At 39.2% G+C, this 27,165-nt stretch overlaps 1 protein-coding gene across 9 annotated transcripts in view; it reads right to left on the bottom strand.

Moving 5' to 3' along the window:
- GRM8 (glutamate metabotropic receptor 8) overlaps nucleotides 1-27,165 on the bottom strand; it is a 490,512-nt gene that overhangs the window by 170,618 nt on the left and 292,729 nt on the right. For all 9 annotated transcript variants that reach the window (XR_010590015.1, XM_065555615.1, XM_065555608.1 and 6 more), the window contains one exon: nucleotides 12,047-12,247. Coding sequence is in view for 8 of the 9 variants with exons in the window: in XM_065555615.1 (XP_065411687.1) it covers nucleotides 12,047-12,247 (201 nt within the window). In the remaining variant the exon portion in view is untranslated. The remainder of the gene's footprint in view (nucleotides 1-12,046; nucleotides 12,248-27,165) is intronic.

Below are 27,165 nucleotides of genomic sequence, written 5' to 3'. Positions count from 1 at the left end.
ACAAGCCAGCAAGAACAATATGGATGATCCTTTTCCCTGTTACCTTGTGGTCTCCCATCTGCCTGTTGTACCCACCTGTGGTCTCCCATTTTATACTTAAATTATAAGCTCTTCAATGTCTAACATAATAGGACTGTGGGCACTAGGAACCAATGAACTACAACTTAATAATGACAATATGAATAAAATCTTTTCAAAAATATAGACTCTCGGTATCCTGAGCTGCCACAGTAAACCTTTATTTCTGTAGTAGTAACTCTTTTTGGAGTTGGATTTTCAAAAGTGCCTAAGTGAGTTGGGAGCACACTGATTTTCAGTGGAACTTATACTCCTAAATCACGTACATGGTTTTGAAAATCCCATCACAGAGCCCAATCGTATGAAATACTAAGTATCCTCTGCTCACACTAATTTCACTGGGAGCTAAGATTACTCAGCACCTCCAGAAGGCACCTGGTATCCTGCAGAACTTGGCCCCAAACATCATGTGGATTAATTCTTCCACTGTGCTACATTTTCTTCTTCAAAAATCAATGTATGAACTTTGTTGTTTTAAAACCATGATTTCCTCAATATTTCTTTTTTTCAGTGGTGTCCTTTTCACATTAGAGCCTGATTTCAGACCCAGCCTCAACTTGTTCATGTTCACTTGTGTGTACCGGGCAAATTAGTTGAAACAATAGTAAAGAATAAAATTGTCAGACACAGAGAAGAACATAAATTGTTGGGCAAAAGTCAACATGGTTTCTGTACAGAGAAATCATGTCTTACTAATCTATTAGAGTTCTTTGAAGGGGTTAAAACAAACATGTGGACAAGGGGGATCCAGTGGACATAGTGTACTTAGATTTCCAGAAAGCCTTTGACAAGGTCCCTTACCAAAGGCTCTTACATAAATTAAGTTGTCATAGGATAAGAGGGAAGATCCTGTTATGGATTGAAAACTGGTTAAAAGACGGGGAACAAAGGGTAGGAATAAATGGTAAATTTTCAGAATGGAGAGGGGTAACTAGTGGTGTTCCCCAAGGGTCACTCGTAGGACCAATACTATTCAACTTATTCATAAATGATCTGGAGAAAGGGGTAAATAGTGAAGTGGCAAAGTTTGCAGACAATACTAAACTGCTCAAGATAGTTTAGACCAAAGCAGACTGTGAAGAACTTCAAAAAGATCTCACAAAACTAAGCTATTGGGCAACAAAATGGCAAATGAAATTTAATGTGGATAAATGTAAAGTAATGCACATTGGAAAAAATAACCCCAATTATGCATACAATATGATGGGGGCTAATTTAGCTACAACTAATCAGGAAAGAGATCTTGGAGTCATCATGGATAGTTCTCTGAAGACGTCCATGCGGTGTGCAGCGGCATTCAAAAAAAGCAAACAGGATGTTAGGAATCATTAAAAAAGGGATAGAGAATAAGACAGAGAATATCTTATTGCCCTTATATAAATCTATGGTACGCCCACATCTTGAATACTGCATATAGATGTGGTCTCCTCATCTCAAAAAAGATATACTGGCATTAGAAAAGGTTCAGAGAAGGGCAACTAAAATGATTAGCGGTTTGGAACAGGTCCCATATGAGGAGAGATTAAAGAGGCTAGGACTTTTCAGCTTGGAAAAGAGGAGACTAAGGGGGGAATATGATAGAGGGATATAAAAGCATGAGTGGTGTGGAGAAAGTGAATATGGAAAAGTTATTTACTTGTTCCCATAAGAACTAGGGGCCATCAAATGAAATTAATGGGCAGCAGGTTTAAAACAAATAAAAGAAAGTTATTTTTCCACACAGCCCACAGTCAACCTGTGGAACTCCTTGCCTGATGAGATTGTGAAGGCTAGGACTATAACATGGTTTAAAAGAGAACTAGATAAATTCATGGAGGTTAAGTCCATTAATGGCTATCAGCCAAGATGGGTAAGGAATGGTGTCCCTGGCCTCTGTTTGTCAGAGGGTGGGGATGGATGGCAGGAGAGAGATCACTCGATCATTGCCTATAAGGTTCACTCCCTCCGGGGCACCTGACATTGGCCACTGTCGGCAGACAAGATGCTGGGCTGGATGGACCTTTGGTCTGACCCAGTATGGTCATTCTTATGTACATGTCTGTTCATGCACTTCCCCAGAACTAACATCTGTGAATGCCGAAAGTAAAATCCAGTATTAACTGAGGAATCCACTGAATCTTCCTACAGTATGTATTAACCCATGAGAAAATGAAACTTGATTTGGATTTTCAAAGTTTCTGCATTTTAAGCCAAGAGTACATTTTTACGCCTAATAAGAACACAAATATTGGAAAACAATTTGCTAATGAAACATCATGTATTGAGTGTACTTGAGGAGAGCAATGGAGGGTGAAGATTTATCTGAGAAAATTTTTGACATGAAGTGTGATCTGCATATTAACAGTAAATGAATTTCAAGATTCAGGTCAATCTAGTAGTAACTGGAAGTAATTGGAGTGGCATATGAATTATACAAACAGCTGATGCTATAGTTATGACTCACTTGTTGGTTCAAAATCCTTTCTGAAATTTCTGTCTTCATTCATTAAAATCTGTCTTCTGTAGATGAATATTTACTTCATTTTTTCTAAAAATACATTATATAATTACTTTTTTTTAATTAATTCCATGATTGCAGCCACAATTATACGTGGGTTTGAATATTCATGTACATTCTTGACTTCAGTCTTCAGTCACTCACCATTTTAACGTTTCGGGATGAAATTTTCCATGTTTGCTTTTTTAACAAAGGATGATCTTTTGTGCATTTGCTGACCAAATTAATTAAATAAATACCTTCAGACAAAAGATAATTTACCATATTACAAAATCTAAATCAATAAAGATATGCTGGCCCACTATAACTAAGAAATTAGTGCAAGTATAAAAGAATAAAGAAATGTTACAAGATTCTACAATTGGTTATCTAAGGTTGTATTATAAAAAATATATATATTGTTTGGTATTGCATTGTATTAGTAGCCAATTACTCTTCCCTTATGCACTGGCTCATCTTGTTATGCTGGCAGAGTCAATGCTCCTCCCATTCCCTGTTCCTTCTGACCTATTCCCAACCCACCCGTGAAGGAGGCAAAGTCACAGTTCTTTGGAGGCTGATCTCCACCCATGCCATGACCCATTGGGCCATTAGCCTATGCAGGGGAGTAAAGAATATCCTTGCATTCCTGAACTCCCATGCATGAGCATGCAGGTCAAGTCATGACCTTACCTTAATGATTGTATAATTAAACACTCTACTGTAAGGCTTGCATAATGGACTGAGTTAAGGTGCAGCCATAATTTTTGCATTTTCTGAGTGCTTAACCATGCAACTGTAACATTCCTGTAATATAGTTTTCTGCACTGAATATATGAACACTTAAATTAAGGTGGTTAGCAAAGAACAGTTCAATTGGTCCATATAATAATAGTACACTAACTATGAAGCTATAGGAAGACTGAACATTATTCTATTCTTCAACCTGATAATTAAAGAAGTTATGTTAAATTTGGGAATTATGACTTTATCTTTAGGGTGACAGCTACATAATTCTAGCTTTATTTTTGCCAAGGAACAGCAATGAAAGAGGACAATCTGATCTATGCTATGTGTGTATGTTTTATCATTGCCCAAAGGAAATATCCATTGCATCCACCTCCTGCTTCTCCTATATGTATGGCAGAAGGTTCACAGATTAATTACTTTAAAAAATGTTTCAAAATGTCCTCAAAATGTGTATGATCCTGCAAGGTTGTGATTGCCTCCTCCTGACTTCAATGGGAGTTTAGCACCTTGCAAGAGACACTAAGTACGTCACAGGATTGTGCCCTTCAAATTCCTCTGCTTATTTTGTAGAATGCAGTGTTGTTGTAGCCTTGTTGGTCCCAGGACATTAGAGAGAAAACGTGGGTGAGGTAATGTCTTTTATTGGACCAACTTCTGTCTCACCAATAGAAGTTGTTACAATAAAAGATATTACCTCACCCATCTTGTCTCTCTATTTTGTATAATACCAGCCAACAAAGTTTTATTGAAATGATGATACTAAAGAAATGTAATGTAAGATGATTTCATGCCATACTAGGGTTATATCATTGTGCACATTACTATAGTGGAGTAGTGATCCAAATATGGGGTTCTATGACAAAAGGGTTCCTGAGATACAGCCTCCTGAAATAAATAAAAAGAAGAACAGGAGTACTTGTGGCACCTTAGAGACTAACAAATTTATTAGAGCATAAGCTTCCGAAGAAGTGGGCTGTAGTCCACGAAAGCTTATGCTCTAATAAATTTGTTAGTCTCTAAGGTGCCACAAGTACTCCTGTTCTTCTTTTTGCGGATACAGACTAACACGGCTGCTACTCTGAAACCTGAAATAAATAGCTTTTCTAAAGTCTGATCTACATTAGAAAATTAGGTAGGTTTAACTATATCGCTCAGGAATGGGCAATAGGGGAGAGGACAGGAGAGGTTAGAGAAAGTAAGGGGGAGCAGAGGAAGTTGGGAGTTTAGGAATGAGGGAGCCTGTCAACCCTGAATCCCTTCAATGTATGTGCTGTGATCTGGGGGAGCCCTACTCCTCTGCAGGCATCTGAACCCCTCTCCTGGCCTGCTGTGTTTTCTGGGATCTGCGGGACTCTGTTGTTCTTGGGGGTCTGAGCTCCTCTCCCTATCCCTGCATGTGAGCCGAGATCTGGGGAGTCCTGTCCCTCATTAGGGACCCATGTAACCCCAGATTTTGGGGGCAGAGGACTGAAAGTAACTCAAATTTAAACATGTGAAAATGAATAGTTAAGATACACATCACCCCTGTGTGGGATGGGGGGCTGGCCAGAGGGTGGGGAGAAGGGGCCCAGTTTGGAGCAGGGGTGGATTGGCTGGACCTGGGACATGGCTGGAGAAGCCTGGCTGAAGAAGGGGCAGGAGTCCCAGCCGGCGGTGGGTAGTAGGAATGAGGGGAATCATCAGTTCAGCCTCCATAAGCAAGGAAGCATGTGAGCCTCCAGTAAGCTGCCTGAAATATATGTATGCAGCACCAGGGGGCAGGAGACAGCAAGGAGCAACTTCTTGCATGTGGCTCCTACAATGCCAGCTAATGGCTTAATAGGATGGAAAGGGGAGGAAGAGCCAGAAATGTTGAGGTAGGGGCTTTGTTGCAGGAAACAAGGAGAGACACACACCAGTCTTTTCTTACTTGCTCAAAGCTACTGTAACCACCAAGTAATAAAACTGTCAAGTTTTGGACAGAAGAAGACCACAGATAAGATTTCCCTCACCTGCCCGGTCAGCAACTACACATTGGAAACATGTCAAAGCAGGACCATTATCCCCATTCCACTATAACAAAATGTACTGGAAGAGGGAAGGGCATTTAGCAATAATATAACAACCCTTTGGCCTAGTGGAAAAATAACAGGAGGGAACTATTCCTAGCTCTACAACTGACCTGCTGGGTGACCTTGGGTAAGTCACTTCACCTCTCTGTGCTTCAGTTTCCCATCTATAAAATGGGGATAATGATGTAATATTCTTTCATATCTACTGACAAAAAGCACTATATAAAAGCTTGGTTATATCATGTGCAAGAACTACAACTGCCTAGATGACCACTAACTCCTACCGATAAACATTTCTCTTTCTGTTTAAAAAGTTAGGAAATGAAATGGCAAAAATCTTCATTAACACAAAGTTAAGGTTGCCTGGTAATATCCTGTGCCATTGCAGAACACTGAGTTCAGCAAAACTCAAACTTCTGAACTCAGGAAATACAGAGTTAGGGTAAACTTCCACGCCACTTTAATTCTGCCCTTTTTGGGTGATGCCCTCAAAACATCCATAACACACATAGTCACACTCTGCTTTTTTACTCTAACAGACAGGTACTATCTGCACCTGCTCTATGCCCAAACACTGAGCCTACTCCCCCGACAAAATACCACACTTGTAAAATTTAACAACCACTTCATACCCTTGTCCAATCCCTTCACACTTGCACACAGGATACTACCTAAACCAATACTTTCCCCTACAAATTATTAAATCCACAGACTGCTCTCATAACCCACCTCATTATTGACAATACCTACAGCAAGAAGATAGTGCCCTGCAATTCCAGCCCACCCAATTCTGTACTGAAATTGGTATTGTCCATGGTGATTTTTACTTAACTCAATGTTCTGGAAGGGCACAAGCTGTCACCAGGCAACCTTAACACTTTGTTAACTAAGGGCTGTGGGTTGGTTGGTTGGGTTTCTTTTTTCCATTTATCATTTACATGCCTAATTAAGAGTAGAATACAAACAGAGATCAAGTCTTTGCTTCTAAAAAAATTAAAGATAACACCATTTCAAAATAAAGATATTATTTACTTTGGAACAGAAAAACTGGCAAGGACAGTATTTGAAATTACTCTGGATAGGAAAAAAACCTAACAGAGGGAATAAGTGTGGAAGGCAGGAAACCTTTAGGAGGGTCTCCTTATGGAGTTTTCTGTTAATTGTTTCTTTGTGGGGATTTGGCTAGAGTGCCTGTAATGACCACAGAGAGTGAGAACTTCCAAGCTTTGTTCCTTGAGGATCCTTGGGAAGGACCCATCAATTTATGAAGACAAAAGCCATAGGTCCAGATAGTGTCTGACTCTACTTGCCTTGTTTGGTTCCACCTTTTACTGCAGCGTGGCTTTTGCAGGATCCATACTGCTAGTGGCTGGGCCAGCAGTAACCCCAGAGAAGACCCAGGGGATATATATTGTATAACTTGGAGCTGTATTATTTCCCTCCCAAATGTATGTATAGAAACTGGGGATTGCGAAGGGGACAGTGGCCATAGAACCCAGCCACCACCCTCTTTCACCCTTTTAGATAGCTACTGAAGGTATGTCTACACTAGGATGGGAGCAAGCCTTCCAGCCCAGATAGACAGACTCACACTTGAGGGTTCGAGCTAAAGTGCAAAAAATAGCAATGTGGATATTCCAGCTTGGGCTAGAGCTTGGGCTTTTCAGCCTAAGGGGTCAAGTGTGGTGAGGGCCCAAGTTTCTTCTTAAAAGGGCTAGAGCTTTTCACATCATCATGAGACAGATTCCAGAACCCGCCAAAATCCATCACTAGTCAAAAAATTCACAAGAGTTGGCAATACTGCAATAGTTTTGGCCTGGAGATAAAACAGTGTTCTTAGGATTTTACCAGCTTTCACAAACTCTACATTTCCAGATGACACTACAAAATGCTGTAAAAATATAGTTGTTCAAGGTTCCCCTATCAAACCAAATTAACTGCTAAACTGCCACTATATATGAAAAGCAATTGATTGTGCTTTCAATATAGCTTGCTTTGTTTGGTAGGTGTCCCAAGAACCAAATATAACAACAACAACAAGAACAAGAAGAAGAACAAATACCCACACATGCACTCCAGAAAAGATTGAACAATTCACTAAGGTGGATTCATGTGCAAAAGCTGACACATCCATCACATTTCCTCATTCCCATTACAAGAGTAAAAGTTCTATCCCTATTAAGATCACGTTCTGCTATGTGATATTCTGGGTTTAAAATATAACTTGTGGAAGTTCATCTAAGCAGAAACTAATGTCATATCAATTACATCAATACACTGTGCTTTGGAGATTATGATGACCCTGCTGTCATGAAAGTGTCACAGACTATTACATGGATGAATCCTTCAGGGGAATAAAATCTTCTTTGCAATATAAATATAAGTAAACAAAGAGGCGTCAAATATAAGCACTTTTAAGACTGATTACCTGCATTCAAAAGCTAAACAATTATCTCCAGGTAACAGAAAGTTATATTCTTCCCTGTTCATCAAAGCTTTCTGGGTGCTGTGAAGGTATTCTTCATATCATCCATTATGTTTAATCAATTTTAACAAAGCCATGTCTATAGCATTCAATGTGACAATATAGTAATAGCAGTTACACCCATGAAATCCCACTGAGGTCTATATGGTTGCATGGGAGTAATCGAGAGGAGAAAGTGACCCAACATCTAAACATCTAGTCTGGACAGAACAGAGCAGGATACTCTGAAGCCAAACCAAAAAATAATCTACGTAGCTGGTAAAATGCTCATTGTCCCAGCTATTGAAAATTGCTACATTCTTGCAAAACCAGGCCTGATTCTGTCAGCCTTCCCAGCAGGAAGGGCCATCTGAAATCAGTGTGAGCTGTACATTGGAGAGCTTGCAAGTTCAGACTCTAACTTTCTGCCTTTTCTCCCCCAATGTTGCTTTCAGTGTATTTATGTATTATTTACCAACAGGAACACTGGCAATTTTTATGAAAATAACTAAAATACCACCTTTTATGCTTGTGGATCATAAGAACACACCTCTGCATCTTATTTCATTAGTATTTTATAGGCTGTATTTTGTCTGAATATGAAAGGTACTTCCCCACACTGCCACCATCATCACGAGTGACCTCCTCTCAGATAAGAGGCTAGCAAAATCCCTTAGAGATATGTGCCATTCGCTTTTTACCCCTTTTCCACCCATTTCCTTATTAAAATATTTACCAACTTTTTAAGGCAGAGTGAGTTCCCTATGACCAACTCCAACATTCATTTCTAAGCTTTCTAGAATCAAGAGCTTTAATGCAATGGTACATTGAAGTTAGCAATTCCAATGGAAGTGCACATGCACATTTATTTTGCACTTACTGGCATGGGCACTTCGTTACATTTAAATTCTTGTAGTTCAGACTATAATGTTTCACATGTACATATCTCTCAGCCACAACAGAAGGTCCATGAAGGTGTCTGAGATGTGTTACTGGTCAAAGTGAGAGCTCAGCAGCCTACATGCATGTAGGGAAGAGCCACGTACCTTCCACAGAGGCTCTGGAGCTTTTCCAGTGACTGAGACTTAACAGAATCATAGAAAATTAGGGTTGGAAGAGATCTCAGGAGGTCGTCTAGTCCAACCCCCGGCTCAAAGCAGGACCAACCCAAACTAAATCATCCCAGCCAGGGCTTGGTCAAAGCATGTCTTAAAAACCTCTAAGGATGGAGATTCCACCACTTCCCTAGGTAACTCATTCCAGTGCTTCACCACTCTCCTAGTGAAATAGATTTTCCTAATATCCAACCTAGGCCTACCCCACTGCAATTTGAGACCATTGTTCCTTGTTCTGTCATCTGCCATCACTGAGAACAGCCTACCTCCATCCTCTTTTGAACCCCCCTTCAGATAGTGGAAGGCTGTTATCAATCCCCCCTCACTCTTCTCTTCTGCAGACTAAATAAGCCCAGTTCCCTCAGCCTTTCCTCATAAGTCATGTGCCCCATCCCCCTAATCATTTTCGTTGTCCTCCGCTGGACTCTCTCCAATTTGTTCACATTCTTTCTGTAGTGGGGGGGGGACCCCAAAACTGGACGCAATACTCCAGATGTGGCCTCACCAGTACTGAATAGAGGGGAATAATCACTTCCCTCGATCTGCTGGCAATGCTCCTACTAATGCAGCACAATATTCTGTTAGCCTTCTTGGTAACAAGGGCACACTGTTGACCTATATCCAGCTTCTCGTCCAGTGTAATCCCCAAGTCCTTTTCTGCAGAACTGCCACTTAGCCAGTCGGTCCCCAGCCTGTAGTAGTGCATGGGATTTTTCCATCCTAAGTGCAGGACTCTGCACTTGTCCTTGTTGAAGGTCATCAGATTTCTTTTGGACCAATCCTCCAATTTGTCTAGGTCACTCTGGACCCTATCCCTACCCTCTAGCATATCTACGTCTTCCCCTAGCTTAATGTCATCTGCAAACTTGCTGAGGGTGCAATCCATCCCACCATCCAGATCATTAATGAAGATGTTGAACAAAACCGGCCCCAGGACCGAACCCTGGAGTACTCTGCTTGATACCGGCTGCCAACTAGACATCGAGCCATTGATCACTACTCATTGAGCCTGACAATTTAGCCAGCTTTCTATCCACCTTATAGTTCATTCATCCGATCCATACTTCTTTAACTTGCTGGCATGAATACTGTGGGAGTATCAAAAGCTTTGCTAAAGTTAAGATATATCACGTCCACCGCTTTCCCCATATCTTCTCCAGACCAATGGTTGTAACGGCTTCAGGCCCTTATTCAGCTTTCCCTACTACCACCACCACAACAGTTAAATGATGGAAAGATCCATACAAGAACAAGTCTTCTGGTCGTGGCCCACACAGTCTTCTGTCCACCTTTCCCCTGCACAGTACCCTCAGAACCACATCAATTCCACTTCCTAGGGGAACTCTACAGATAGGGAAGAGGCTGAATTTGGTCCTCAAATTCTGCTGCACACTGTTTGTCTGACTTCAGTATGAGTTCCACAGTCCAAAGGACTGAAAAGTGCAGTTTACCTTTAATAGAGTATGTGGACTAAACCAATATAAGGGATTAATTAACACAATTATATCTTAGGGTTTGAAAAATTGACCTCATCTGCATTTTTTCCCACTTCTGATAAATCACTAATGTAAAAAAAAGATAAAATGTTCTCATCAGTGTCCATCATGATACTTATAAAGCATGCTACGTTTCATCTCCTTGTATTTACAGCAACAGTTACAGCAGACCAGAGAAATCACAACAGGTATTAATCAAATACATCAATCTTTAGGGTGAGAGTGGTTTGAAATAAATGTACACCTTATCTTTTTATGCTAAACTTCTACACCAACCAAATGAAAATGGATCACTTTCTTTATGCCTTAACAACTTAAATTCAAAAGAATATTTATTGGAAACATCGGAAACATCATTGCAAACTTACAATATGCTGCATACTTTGTCATCGTAACATTCCCCGTTTGTCAGTTACCTATTTTGCTCAAGGTTTTCTTTAAAATCATTAAAGAATCATTCAAACCCACTTGAATTAGACAGGGATTCCCTGTTCAAGGAAATGTCATAGGATGAAAGAAAAAATCTTTCTGGAAAGCATAAATATATTGCAAACTACGGACAATGTTCACATCAACCAAATGGTTTGGTTTATTACCTGAAGCAAAAACAGCTTCCACTTTGAAGCTAAATTGAAAATGACCTTGTGCTGTTTTATAAAAGGCTGGCAGCTGAGGTCATTGGAGTATATTGTGATAGACAGTGCTACTCTGCGTATGGTTAGGAGGCATGTCTGGTATGTGGATTACAGCCAAATGGGGGTGTGCAGGGTGTGAGGGGGGGGGATTCAGTAAAGAATAATGTATCAATTCATCTGAAAATAATGACAGATGTAATCTACAACAATTATGACTTTCATGAAAGAACATACATTTTCAGTAACTTTGTTTTGCCATGAAGTATGTTCTGCTCTTTTCAATTTAATACCTATAAATTAAGTATATTCTTTAATAGCCTCTTCTGACAGCGGCATAAGCAACCGTAACTATATTTCTCCAGCAGGCAGATCCCAGCTGCATAGCAGTTTATGCAGTGTAGGTTGTTGTGGTGGTGGTTTTTGTTGGGGTTTTTTTGTTTTGTTTTTTTAGCACCCTGCATGGCTTAAAATTGACTAAATCACTGAATCAAAACCAATGACATAGAACAGGACCCAGAACACATAGCCATTATTTAATCAAGTTTTAAATATGTAAATACAAAGCAACCTCCAAATTATTCACTATTGTAGGAAAATCATTAAACTGATTTTAAAAGAAAATAATTTGCAAAAAGACATTTTCTACAATTCATTCCCTAACAAATGCACAAAGAAGCACCATCACAGGAATTTAATCTGTCAATAGGACTGCATGAGTCCTCCAGTTGTTTCTATAATAGCAGTTTTCCACCAGAATAGTCTGATTGACAGATTCTTATTTTTAAACGTCTGCCTCTTTTAGCGGCAGCTTAATGTTACGATGGGGTTTCAAAGCAGGTGGAAAAACTCACACTTCTGATTAAAAAGAGAACTGCTTCTAATCCTGTGTTTTCCACTGTGCCTGAAAGTGTCCTATATATAGAAGAAATCCTGTCACTTCTGAAGTATTTAGAGAAGAAGAAAAAAATGCTTATAACTTACCGTTAAAGTTTACAGCCCGGATATAACTAAGTAGCTCTTTACCATCAATCGTGCTCATCCTTGGACACAGACCAATATATCCAGGACAGAGCTCTTTATGCATGCTATGTAGTGCATAGGCCATGGAATATACAGCATCAATTACAAACTGGACCTTTCCTTCTTGCTCATAGGCTGAATCTCTTGCAATTCTTTCTAAGCCTATGGAAAAGAAAGGGAAAAAAGAGTCAGATCACTTTGTGCTTGTGCGTATGTGCATAATCCTATGTGCATTCCTAGAGTACATCATAAACAATTAGAGTCAATTGATCGATCAAATTAGGGCCCAGATATCCATCAGTGGAACACATTAAACAAGATAAAATATGGCCATCTGGTTTTACCGCTAATCATTATTTACTAAGCCAGGTTTATAAACTGTATATTGAGTTCTGGGCTGGGAAAGAGGAGAAAATATTTGATTATGATAAAAATAGAAAAAATATATAGATTTGTATTTCCAAAATCTCTCTTTCTGGCTTACTGACTCCCATTGGACAGCTGGTTACTGTTATTTATAGGACACTTTTACAGCAGCCTGCCATTCTGGTTTAAATGAAATTTAGTGAATACATTGATTTTTATCTACATCTATTGTTTGATAAACATTATTTAAACATGTTGAAAAGAAGGTGAATATTTGCCAAGTGCTGCTGCCATCTGTCTCTGTGTTTAAGAAAGCCTATTTTGAGGTCTTTTCCCTATATTTAACACTAAGTTATTCCTCAAATTGAGAATCATGTATCTTATTCTAATTTATTTGCTTCTTTTTCTCATAAAGCCTTTATTTTCCATAGAAAAAAATTCAGACCAAATGAGTGCCACACATGGGTCACATGAATAGCTTGAGGTATGGGTGGTTAGGATGGGCAGAGCACACCTAACCGAGAACAAGAGGTGGATGATGTTTTTTTAAACAACTAACAAAATCATCCAAAGCACAGGACTTGGTGGTGACGGGGGACTTCAGTGACTGAGACATCTGTGGGGAAAATACTACAGCAGAGCACGGATTATCCAACAAGTTCTTGAAATGCACTGGAGATAATTTTTTATTCCAGAAGGTGGAGAAAGCAACTAGGGGAGAGGCTATTCTAGATTTGATTCTGACAAACAGGGAGGAACTAGTTGAGAATTTGAAAGTGGAAGGCCGCTTGGGTGAAAGTGATCATGAAGTTCATGACTCTATGGCATAGGTGCAAGAACAAGGGGTGCTGGGGGTGCTGCCGCACCTCCTGGCTTGAAGTGGTTTCCATCATATACAGGGTTTACAGTTTGATTCAATGGATCTTAGAACCTCCACTATACAAATTGTTCCAGCACCCATGCTCTAAGGAATGGTCAGAGGGAAAACAACATAATAAAGACAATGGACTTCAAGAAAGCCAATTTTAGCAAATTCAGAGAATTAGTAGGCAAGAGCCCATGGGAAGCAAGTCTAAGAGAAAAAAGAATTCAGGAGAACTGGCTGTTTTTTAAAGAGATATTATTAAGCACCAGAGCAAACTATCCCAATGAGAAGGAAAGATAGGAAGTATAGTCAGAGACCACCCTGACTTAACCAAAAAATATTCAGTGACCTGAAACTCAAAAAAGAGTCAGACAAAAAGTGGAAACTAGGTCAAAATACAAAGGATGAATATATATATATATATATATAAAACAAGCAAGTAGGGATAAAGTTAGAAAGACCAAGACACAAAATGAGATCAAACTAGCAAGGAATATAAAGGGTAACAAGAAAAGATTCTATAAATGCATTAGAAACAAGAGGAAGACCAAAGACAGGGTAGGCCCATAATTCAGTGAGGAGGGAAAGACAATAAGAGAAAATGCATCAATGGCCAAAGTGTTAAATGCCTTTTTTGTTTCAATTTTTACCAAAAAAGTTAGCAGTGATTGGATGACTAACATAGTGAACATCAGTGTAAATGGGATAGCATTTAAGGATAAAACAGGAAAAGAACAAATTAAGAATTACTTAGACAAGTTACATGTCTTAAAATATGCAGAGGCTGCTCAAATGCATCCTAGAATACTTGGTGAACTGGCTGAAGAGATTTCTGAGCCATTAGAGATTATTTTTGAGAACTCATGGAGGATGAGAAAGTTCCCAGAGGACTAGAAAAGGGCAAATATAGTACCTATCTATAAAATGGAGAATAACGACAATCTAGGGAATTATAGAACAGTCATCTTCACTTTGATACCCAGAAAGATAATGGAGGAAACAAACAATCAATTTCTAAGCACCTAGAAAAAATAAGGTGACAAGTAACAGTCAACATGCATTTTTCAAGAACAAATCATGTCAAACCAACCTAATATCCTTCTTTGACAAGGTAACAAGCCTTGTGGATGGGGGGAAGCAGCAGATGTGATATATCTCAACCTTAGTAAGGCATTCGATATTGTGTCACATGACCTTCTTACAAACAAACCAGAGAAATATAGCCTAAACAAACCTACTATAAGGTAGGTATGCAACTGGTTGGAAAAGCATGCACTAAGCATAGTTATCAATGGTTCATAATTAAGCTGGAAGGGAATATTAAGTAGGGTCCCGGAGGGATCGGTCCAAAATCCGGTTCTATTCAATAGCTTCACAAATTATTTGAATAATGGCATAGAGCATACATGTATAAAGTTTGTGAGTGATACCAAGCTGGGAGGGGTTGCAAGTACTTTGGAGGGCAGAATTAGAATTCAAAATTATCTTGACAAACTAGAGAAATGATCTGAAATAAATAGGATGAAATTCAATAAGGACAATGCAAAGTACTACTGTTAGGAAGGAATACTCAATTGCACAAATACAAAATGGGAAATGACTGCCTAGGCAGGAGTACTGCAAAAAAAGATCTGAGGTTTATAATGGATCACAATCTAAATATGAGTTAACAGTGTAATACTGTAAAACCCAAACATCATTCTGTGATATATTAACAGGAATGTTGTAAGCATGACACAAGAATGAATTCTTCTACTCCACTCAGCAATCATAAGGTCTCAACTGGAGTATTTTGTCCAGTTCTGGGCACCACAGTTCAGAAAAGGTATCGACAAATTCGAGAAAGTCCAGAGGAGAGCAACACAAATGATTAAAGGTCTAAAAAACATGACCAATGAGTTAAAAATGAAAAATCCTGGGTTTGTTAGTCTGGAGATGAGAAGACTGAGGAGGGATGTGATAACAGTCTTCAAATGTGTAAACGGTTATTATAAAGAGGTGCATGATAAATTGTTCTCCTTAACCACTGAGCACAGGACAAGAAGTAATGAGCTGAAACTGCAGCAAGGGAGATTTAGGTTAGAGATTAGGAAAAACTTCGTAACTGTAAGAGTAGTTAAGCATTGGAACAAATTATCTAGGAAGTTGTGGGAATTTCCGTCATTGGAGGTTTTTAAGAACAGGATAGACAAACACCTGTCATGGATGGTCTAGATCTAGATAATACTTAGTCCTGCCACAGTGCACTGGACTGGACTAGATAGCCTATTGAGGTCCCTTCCAGTCGTACATTTCTATGATTTCTATGTCTTAGACAGAGATTGATATTTTAAGCAAGAATTAGCAAAAAATGGAAGGGAAAATTAGTTAACTTAAGTAGATATCAAGATGTCATGAAGTCTATTGAAATTTTGCCATTGGCATCAAAGGAATTAGAATTTCACCAAATACCAGGATGAAATCCTAGATCACTGACATCAATGGCAATACTCCCGCTGACTTCAATGGGGCCAAGATTTCATCCAGAGATCTGTTAATTACCAGCATACTCAGTCAGTCAATAGACTTGTGTGGGAAATGTGGGTACCCAGTACCTCTGAAAACCAGCTCACTACTTTCTTTATCTACTAATGGAATATTAGTGAGAACATTGCAATTTCTGCAAAGGTACTAGTTCTTTGAAATAACATACATTGGGGCACATTTTGGATTGATTGTAAGCTATCGGATAGACATTTTCCAAGCTGTGTTGTGACTTGAGGGGTAAATCACATGGAACTGCACCTGTTCTCTGACTGGATGTGTTTACAAGCTCTTGCTTGCAAATACTCAAGCATGCACATTTAAAATTTATGCTCTAGAAATAAATATTAGGGCATAAAACATTGAAATTCACAAACATTTATGCAACTAAATCAATGGCACAAATGTGCAAACAGCAAACTTTCTTTTTGCTAAACAATTAAAGAAAAATATGTAGTCCCATTCTCCTATCTTAGATTACGAATGTTCATTATTCAGAGATCTAGTTACCCATCAGTGCACATGGGATTTATATAAACAGCCTTTATTTGCTATAAGCTTTCATTTTTATTCCTCATAAATATGTGGTCATAAATCACTTTACCACCATAAATTTAGAAACAGCTTATTATTTTAGTAGTACTTTAGTAGTAGTATTTTCTTAATTAAAAGGTGGGAGAATGACATAACAGGATTACTCTGTTTCAAAGATGCTAAAGATCTTTAGCAAGTAGCTCTTAAACCAAATATTTTACACCAAAGCTCTATGCTTTCCATAATTAAGTGCAAGAGGAAAACTGCAAATCAGGTTTCTGTTCAGGTCATTCTTCTTGAGATTTTCACCAGTTTTCTCTTTCTAGCATTCTCAAACATCTAAAACAGTAATTTACAAAGACGACAGTGACTCATCAACTTAATTGGCTGTAAAATTTGATTATGCTGTACTTCCCAAAGTAAATGTTAATGTATAGCTGTAAAATGGTGCATATCGTCAATGTTATAAATATGGCAACCACCCACAAAAAAGTCACACCTTTAGTAGTCATTATTATCAAACATTATTTTTATTTATCCATGGGTATCAAGTTACAACATTTTCATTTATAGCTAGAAACTAAGGTTTATAGGGCATCTTTCTACTTAGAATAGAGCCTTAATGAAAGAATACAACACTATAAATCTTGCAGCAGAATTTTTTAATAATTTCATTAACAAGCTCTACAGTTTGTGATCTTGCATTGTATATTCAGGCAAAATTCCCATAGAACTCAAGAGGACTGCAGAACTTTATCTTCATACAGATAACAAAGCAAATACAACTTGGACTAAATAATATAACGTAGGCTAGCATATTAAGTTGTTCAGATATTAAGGTGATGATAATTTTGTTTGTTTTTTCTAACAGAATACATCGTAACAGAGTTAGTATGTTGCCTGAGTTGGTGACTAAGTTCACAAATAGCCTCTAAAAGTGCTGGCTCCTTCACATAGGAAGGATGCCAAATAAGAAGCAATTCTGAAAGGAAGTTAAGGGTTGAATTTGTTTTTTCCTGACTTGTTGAGAGGGAAAATTGGGAAAGTAACAGCAATGCAAGCAGAAGGATGTGAATGGACTGAGTATTCTCCATCAATCAATAGATGTGGTTCTTTGATTTAATGAACTTGTGTCTGCTGTAACTTTTATTTTTTTTAGAGATTGTGCCTGCTTGTGCTATCCCACCAAATAATAGACTGTGAGAACACTTCACAGTAGAGGAGGACAGGAAATGGTTTTCCCATCCTGTGAACATTTTTGAGATTTCAAACGTTTTCCCTATTCTGAATCAGGACAAAAAGTCAAAATCTCAAAAATATTTATGAACATAATATTAAAATTAGTTCAAGTCAAGCAAAATGTTTCCCTTGGGTAATTTTGAAACTTTTCATTTCTATTTTGACTATTTTTTTATTTTTATTTTTGTACTATAATTGGCTTAAATTTCAAAACCAAATGTCATTTGAAATCAGAAAAACGGATTTTTTTCATTTCAAAAAATGTCAAAATGAAATGTTTCCACCATTTCAAAAGTTCAAGCTGAAAAATTCATCAAAACCAACCTTTCCTTCAAAAAGTTTTCATTTTGATAAATTAGCATATTCCAATAAAGTCCTGTTGAAAAATTCTTGATCAGTTCTAGTTAGCAGTATATACAGTAGTTTAGTTAACATAGCGTACTTCTAGACTCATAGCTTTTATTGTTTTTAATACTGTATGTGACATTATTAACAGTTTCACATTTTGTAATCATGTAGAAATCCACAGGAATTCAAGTCTCATCACTGACATGATCATTTATTTTTTTCAGGTTCTCTTCACTTTCTAAGACTCTCTGAAGGTTTCCCCTTTTCTAGTTATCTGCTTTCATTGTTAACTGCAGCCCCCAAAACACTAAACCGCTGATTAGATTGATCATAATTAAGGCTACGATTTAGTCATGGAGGTCACGGCAGTCATGGATCCCGTGACTTTGCTGGACCTCCGTGACTTCTAGGGCTTCAGGAGGAGGAGGTGGTACTGTGTGCCCCTGCCCTGCAACTGGGGCTGGCTGCAATCAGGACCCTGCAGAACTCAGGACCCGGCTTCCCAGGCTTGGCGGAGGATGCAGCTTGGGCTGCACACCTCAGCCCCGCAGCTTCCATCAGGGGCTGCAGCTGGGACCGGGCTTGGTGGGGGCTACAGCCAGGGCCGTGCACCCTAGCCCTGTGGCATCCTGGGCTTGGCGGGACTGCAGCTGGGGCCACACGCCCCAACCCCACGGTGTCCTGGGCTTGGTGGGGCTGCAGCCAGGGCTGTGCGCCCCAGCCCCATGGCGTCCCTCTGGCTACGCAGCTCTATCCCACAGATGGGCCAGCTCTGGAGCAAGGGCTGTGTCCCCCCGATGGCTACAACCCCCTCTGCGGCCACTGGAGTCGGTGCTGTGCCCCCTGCCATGGCAGGGGGCTCGGCCTGTCAGTCTCCCCCTCCATGGAACTCCAGTCCTCCCCCCAACCTAGCCTGGCCCCCGGTTATTTTTAGTAAAGTAATGGACAGGTCACAGGCTCCATGAAGTTTTGTGTAATGCCCATGACCTGTTCATGACTTTTAATAAGTCACATGAAAAATTTTTAGTCTTAATCATAATAAACGAGAATATAACCCTTGATGTATTCCAAACCCCTGCATCTATCATATCCTACCCACTGTTGAAATGCAGTGAAGACGAGTGATCGGTAAATTGGAAATTCACTATGATGCATATACTATTTCTAGTAATAATAAATGTGTTCAAATAATAGTCTGTCATCACCATATCTGTTTGATACATTGTCTTGAGTGTGAACAATTGTAAATCAATCTATGAAGTGCATTACACATAAATTGTTGAAATTACAGTGGGTCAGACTACGCCACTCTTATTCACATTGATTAGTAGTCAACAGTCTGTTTTCTTCAAGAAAACTACTCAGGGAGTAAAGTACTACTTACTGATTGAGAGTAAGAACAGCAGAATCTTTCCCTGTGCCTAAAACTATAAATAATGGAAATGTACTTGTTATCAGTAAATTGTAGCCATTGAGCTACAGGCATAGTGCGAAAGATACCTCCAATAGATTCCTCACAAAAGGAATGTGCCCCTGAAGTTTATCAATATATTTCTATATTTCTAGGGTAGGAAATACTGTACTTTGTGCCTGATACAGCATATTCACTCCAAAAATGTGTACAGAAGCCATAGGAGACACTGCCGGAGTGGGTTATAAAGTAAAGAAGAAGTTGGATTACACGAGAGGGAGTCATAGCACTAAAATAAATCTGACATCATAGAGGGCAGTTACAGTTTTTCTCCAGTTATTATGCCAGAGAGCTAACTATCATCAAATTTGGTGAAATTGTACTTGTAATTCAATCCATGCCCTCTGCAGCTTTCTTAACTATTTGCATAATCACTTAAACACCACCGAATCGCATCTTGTTTCCTCCATTCCTGAGCTAGAAAAAAAGACACTTAAATCAGAGATTTGTATCTCCATTCTGATTAAGGGCCTTGGTCTTGCAGATTTTATATCACAGGACACTTAGAAGAGTGATAATGATTCATGGCCTCTTTCATTCTTTCTTTATTCCAGGCCTTAATGCACATTGAATTAATCTGACTGATGTGGATCTATATTATCATGGTGCTACAGTTCTTTAGCCCTCCAGTTATCACTGCTGCAACTTCTATGAACATAAAAGTTCAACCCAGGATTATAAATTTCAATAAAAACTGAATCAAGTTTCACAACTGTCATATTTAAGAATATTATGGAGTAGTAGCAATCACTCTATACTTAGGTTGCTGTAACTGAGTTTCTATTATAAGCCTCAAGTTGAATCTCCCTTCCCTAATAGTTACCAAAAAAAGGAATATTACTCTCAAAATTAGTAGGTTTGGCATGGGAGTGAGGTAATTTTTTTAACCAAATATGAAGTGAAATGACAGAGAAGTTTTTGAATTGTGACAATCTAAAAATAGATTCTGCCTTAATTAATAATACCTCAAAGCTCTTTTCTCCCCACTTTATAGCAAACAGAAAGAAAGAAAGAAGGCCTGGTTTGCTAAACTCATTTACTAACACTGTCCAGGAGCAAAGATAAGTTGATTAAAGACCCCCCAGAGAAAGGGTCACTAAAGAAGATTGCAGCATTTGGCTACAGTAATGGCACTGGTTGGTAATTAGGGGATTGTATGGGTTAGGCACACCCTTTAGTATGGCTGGTAAACCCTAGAGAAGTAGACTACACCTGGCTGAGGCGATTCTGTTTTGCAGAGATTCTAGACAGAATATTCAGGTGGGCTTTAATGCAAAGTCTCACCTGGACTAACAGCACTTCACTATAATACTAGTACCCTCCACCAACTACTCAGTAGTTTTGGGTCCATTTCTCACTGTGAGTGAAATAAGTTATGCCAGACTCCTTGTATTTTCTCCCTATTTTAGGCAGAAAATGTACATAACTATTGTTCACCTTGAAAAGATATGGATGGCAAAGCTACACATAGATCATCCCCTTTGTAGAAATCCAGCTAAGATACTGCTGAGCTAGACTCACAAAAGGACTTAGGCATCTAGCTGCCACTGTAGGCACCTAAATCCCAGAATCAGGCCCCACTGGGCTTCATAAACCCTCCTCTCAGTTGAGCAGGGGACTGGATCCTGCCTCTCCCACCTCCCCGGTGAGTGCTCTAACTCCCAAGCTACCAAGTCACACAGTGCAAAAGCTTCAACAGGAGAAACTGAAGAAGTCCCACATCAGAATATCCCATAGCTCCAATGGTTAGGGCAATCACCTGAGTGGTAGCAAAGCCCTGTACAAATCCCTTTTTCCCCTCAGGTAGAGGGGGGGACTTGAACCATGAGACTGCCACATCCCAGTGGAGTGCTCTAACTACTGGGAGAGATTGAGGGAGCACTAATTTAATTCTCTTATTCTGTTCGTCACAATGGTTACGTTTTTTTTTCTTTTTTCTTCATTGTATACAGCTGTGCTGTACTACTGCGTACTGGTGTCTGCTTCCTTCGCATACTGGGATAGAGATTCAAATCCAAAAGGAGACCATGGTATACACATATAGTTACGCACGGTAATTGTGTGGTTACCATGAGAAAAATACAGTGTCCGTAGCGTTTGTATTAACTTTCAGGACTGCACACTATTGTTATGGAGACAATGGCTTGTGGTTAATGCAACTTGTTACAAAGGATCTCAGCAAAAATTGCAATAAAAGAGTCAAAATAGAACAGAATAGCATCTCACTCTGGATATACAACTAAAATTTGGTAACTGATCTGTCTTAAAATAAATGCTTAGTCCATACAAAGGTAGCTGGTCTCCAGGAGAACGGCACCAGTCAATGGCTGCATTCAGCAACTTGGGAGGAAAGAAATGGCAGAGAGAGAGTTAAGCACTTGAGGATTAAAGGTGGTACTTTTGTCAGGAGGAAGAAAAGGGAGGGTGAAGAAGAAATGGTCAGCTGCAAGCAGGGCCACAAAGAGGTTTTGGAGGACTGGGGCAGAATCTGAAACTGAGGCTCCTTATCCTTCCAAAAATATTGCCATGGCAATGAAAGACTCAGGGATTGCAGGGGTGGGTGGGTTGGAAAGTGAATTGGTCCCATGCTCACCCCACAGCAACACCTCCTGTCCAACAGGGCTGGGCCTGGCTCCCTGCTCCAGCATTGCAATGCCACGCAGGTTTAGCCCAGCCACCCCTCTGTTGATAGAGAGGTAGCTGGGCCACATTTGAGTGAGTGGTGTTGTGACCGAGCACAGCGCCACTCAAGTCGACAGAGTGGCAGCTGGGCCAAACCTGAGTGATTCTGTGCAAGGTTGCAAAGCCATTAACTCAAATTCCACATGCTTGAGGGCCTTCTCCAATGGGGAACCTGGGCAAACTGTCCCTTTTGGTCCCCCTTCTTCCCTCCAGGGTTTCTCTGGCCAAACATGGGAGTAGGAAGGATGGGTGCTTGTCAGGAGACAAAACAGGAGCATTTGGTGCTGGTAACTTAATTATAAAAATTATTAAATTACAAATATTTATTTACAATACTTTAGAAATACTTATAAACACAATTATAAGATAACTTTTCTATGCACCAAAATCTTCCCACTCCTGATTCTAGGACCTTAATATTTTATAAAAACTGGAGCTTAGTGGGGGGAAAAATCAGCATCACTGTTGCAACTAATAAAAAATAAAAATAAAAAACCCCTACAGTTTTGTGAAAATTAAATATTCTACCTTTTCACCCCTTTGGGGTTCTTTTGTGGTTTTGTTTTGGTTTGGTTTTTTTTGCTCAGCTTTCCATAAAAAGGAAGGCAACTTTTGAAGGCCAAAATGGGAAACTTTGTAACAAGAGCTGTGAATGATTCCAGGGTATTCTTTCATTATTTATTGCAGCAAAAATAAATGCATCTGCTTTGCTGGAAATGGAGAAATATCACTCATCTCCAATCCAAATTAACACATTTTCACAAAAAACTTTGAAATAGGCAGTTTTTCACATGTGAATATTCACAAAGTGAAAATCTGCAATTTCTCTGCAGCTCTAATTAGAGTTATTTTTTTCATCTCTATTTAAAGTTATACTTTTTGCTTAAATCTAATGGACTTGATTCAGTGCCACAGACTGCATGCCTCTGGTGGAAGAAATTTTGCTCAGATGGGTGCATATTGGTGCAAACCATCCACAAATGCTGCTCTGCCAAAGGGCCTGGAGCTATCGCTACTCAGAAAGTGATTAGGGCTGACTGGGAAGGGTTTAGGTTTAGGGTTAGGGCAAACAGGAGATGTGCTGATTCAGTGCGTCTCCTGCAGTTTCCACTGGCAAAGCTCTTATGGAGCCTTGGCTATAAATTTAAGCTGTCCTCCCTTAGTACTGCTGCCTGCCCTGTCTTGGTATAGAATTCCCTTCATTGGCACAGCTGTCCCTTTCAGGCACAGAGGGTCAATTTGCATCCCTGTTCCCGTGTGGATGAATCAGGCTCATTATCTAGAAACAATGTCATTTACAATAGAGAACGCAAGAGGCTCATGGATCAACACGTCCTCAAATAACACATGATTTGAACACTTAAAACTGTACCTCACTGTACCCTGTTACTGCATTTCCACCTCTTGTGCATTGCTACTAAAATTAAACAGTATTGAAGCTCACTGGTCTGCTCTTTGCCAGTACTGCGTTCTTGAGAGAGGGCTCTGCAGTCTGGGATCAACTACTTTAAGCAGTTTACCAGAAGCTTAGTTTGGTGACTATTTGAATGTGACGCGCAGGACCGGCTCTAGGCACCAGCAAACCAAGCAAATGCTTGGGGCAGCAAAAAACCTAGACTCGGCCCTGGTGACGCAAGAGGCTTCTGTTTAATCTTACCTTACCTTTAGTGTGAATGGGGAAAGGCAAGGTTGGCAGAGGGAAAAGTCTGGGTTATTTACAGATGTTGATACCGGTTGTCCAACTAAATTACCCAGATGTATGTAGCAGGGACGGTCTTTTAGTTCTGGGTTTGTTTAATGCCTAACAAAACAGAGGTCTTTGACAAATAAATACATTATTAATAATAAATAATAATAATCAGCGCAATACACAAAATACTGTTAAATGAAGTATGATCATTCACTTGATGCAATGTACCCACAGTGTTACATTTTGCATATTGATACCAACAATACTTGTAGAATGAGTTACAGCCAGCTGCACCATTTTAAACTGCTATACCAGCATGCAGTGCATTACTGGATTGGAGCTGTATTTTTATCAATGATTTCTAGAGCTAGTATGAACCAAAAAGGCTAATCTTTAGTGGCTTGTACATATCACAATAAACTTGAGGCAAACATACAATCTTAGCTTATGGACAGCCTCAATCTACTGGGTTTTTCTGATACATGGAGAAATCAAATGAAAAAGGACATGCCACTTTAGACTTTCTGATGCTTATGTCTGCAGGAAAAGACAGCTTGCTATAGTCAATCTGATACTATACACTAAGCAAAAGCTGGTTAAAAGTCAACTTTCAGCTTGTTCCTGATCTCATTTTGAATTTCTCTTGCCACTTTCATGTAATGCATTTTACTTCTACTAATAGTCTTTTGTAGAACTCCTCAGAAAAATGTCACCTTGTACAGTTCATGTTCCAATTTAGCAAGTGAAACTTTGTCTCATTTCCAACCTTCTCTTTTCACCTGTCACTTTACTTCCCACCATTCTAGCCTTCCATCCTGTTTGGTCCTGCTCCCTGAACTCCCACTGCGGGATCACCTATTCCAGCTGTCTCTAGCAACCAGAGAAATCCTAAGCTTGTTTTCTTCTACTGGCCAGCTGCCACTGCTATGCCCCAGAATTCTTTGTTCCTGTCTGTCGCATCAGGAGCATGCTGACTTTAAGCCCCACACCTGCTGTGATAAAAAGAAGCAAAGTATTCTCAGCCATGATAGCTAATCCAGCTTTGGAAAACAGACCATGGGGCTCAGCAATACAGGTGGCAAGAGTTAGACAGACAAATGAAAGTAAGAGAAAAAGACAACTAGGGGCAAGTCTACACTACAGTGCTACATCAGTGCAGCTGCACCAATGCAGCTGTGCCACTGTGGTGCATCTGGTGAAGATGGACTATGCCGATGGAAGTAGGGTGACCAGACAGCAAGTGTAAAAAATCGGGATGGGGGGTAATAGGAGCCTACAGAAGAAAAAGACCCCAAAATCGGGACTGTCCCTATAAAATCGGGACATCTGGTCACCCTAGATGGAAGAGCGCTCTCCCATTGGCATAATTACTCCATCTCGGCGAGAAGAGATTTTTTTTTTTTTTGGAAGATCTGATTCATGATCTTTGAACACTTGCATTTGTCAAGGCAAAGTTCTTCAGCTGGAGTAAATCAGCCCAGCTCTATTGAAGTCAATAGTCCTGGACTGATTCATGCCAGCTGTGGATCTGTCCTCATAGCTCTCAGACTGCACTATTGTGACCATGTCTGGAATGTCATATTGAGAACTCTAATTTTCAGGAGAGATGAAGTAACTGCCTTCTCTTGCAATGCAAGATAGTGGAACAATTTCTTTATTTTCTGGAGTGTTTGTTTTTAAATCAGAGGCCCAGAGAGACAGAAAGAGAAAGAAGTGATGGAAATTCAAATAAATTCAAATACAATACCTCTAGAAATAGGGTAGCTCAGAGAAGTTTTGGTGACTCTCTCACTTAACACCCTCAATTCTAATGTATCTGTACGTTTAGATATAGATATATAACTAATATGTAATTCACAATACAATCATCAATGTAAACATGTCAGCCAAATTATACTTATTTTGTAATTTCAGTTTCCTGAAAGCTACAGTAAAGACCAAAATAGGTCTAGTAATGTTCAGAAAGAACAGCAGAAAGGGATGGGAGTGAAACACAGTAACACAGTAATTACTATTCAGGGTCCAGAACAACTGAGACATTTTTCCTAGTTGTAATCAGTTTATAATTACAGTCCTGCAAACGAGGCAACACAAAGAAACTGCTAGAAAGTACCAGCCAGCTTTCATGCTATAAATTTATAGTCTTTTTAGACTCTATCTTCACTGCCTGACAGACAACTGGAAATCTGCAGTTTGGGGCTAGTGCTCTCTTCATTAGTAACAGCATCCAGATGTACAGGTTAATGTTCTGGAGAAGCTAATTTATAAAAAAAAACTCCATGGAATATTACAAATAACACTCTTTTTTAAACATATATATTTAGCAAAGCATGAAGAAAAAAAGAGATTTCCTATTTAGTATGTGACATCTAACAAGCCTGAATAAAATGAAAAATGTTTTTCACAAGATGAAGTTATTAACAGCAACCATCAGGTATTGCAACTCATTCAGTCAAGTTAAAATGGAAAGGACATACTGCCATTTTCTGTCGATGATATTAACTCCTTCAGTGTCATGACTCTAAGAAAGGCATGTCATTTAAATGGGGTTACTAATATTTTCAACTGGTCCACCAGTTGAATTAAATATATTTGCAAAGCCATTTGCTGGACTACGGTTTATAGATGTTATATGACTAAACTCTGAAGGAATTAATCTCAATGAAACCTAAGTGGCATCCTCCCATATATCTTAATGGGAGAATTATCTGGTAGCAACTGCAAAATCAGACCATGGCTGGAAAAATCATTTGCTTTATTTACTGATAGACCAACTCATTGCTGGCTATCATTATTTAGTTAATATCACCATTGCTTACAACAGATAAAAAATGACAAATATATTTGACACGAAGGATGTTAAAAGTGTGTATGTTGATGATCAGTTAAACAAAACAAAGTTGTTTTTTTACACATTTGTGCATTACTATGAAAAGGAAATCTTAAATCCTATTATTAGCATTGTGGAACTATGAAGTAGGATGTTAAACTTAAATATGTCTGGTCTATGTTCCAGAACTGGATAAAAAAATACATTGTAAATAAAGTCTCTGAAATTTTTTTTCTCTTTCTGTTCACAAACTCTCTGGGAACCAAAGAGATCTTCTCTAAGTTCCAGATTCTGCCACTCTTAATCACCAGGAGCCAGATACTCCGCTGGTGAATGTGAATGGAGCTATGCCAGTTTACCCCAGGTGAGGATTTTGCCTTTTCAGTAACACCTTGCGTAACAAATAATCCCATTAAAATGAATGCGACCACATGAGGAAGGAACTACTCCACTTGAGTAAGGATGGCAGAATCTGGCTGAAATTTATTTCTTTGAAATTATTTGCCAAACAATTTTCAGGAAATAATTCTTG

Source organism: Chrysemys picta, chromosome 1, assembly GCF_011386835.1.
Source record: "Chrysemys picta bellii isolate R12L10 chromosome 1, ASM1138683v2, whole genome shotgun sequence".
Lineage (NCBI taxonomy): Eukaryota > Metazoa > Chordata > Testudines > Emydidae > Chrysemys > Chrysemys picta.
Note: the sequence above shows the minus strand (reverse complement) of the source record. Positions and strands in the feature narration are given on the sequence as shown.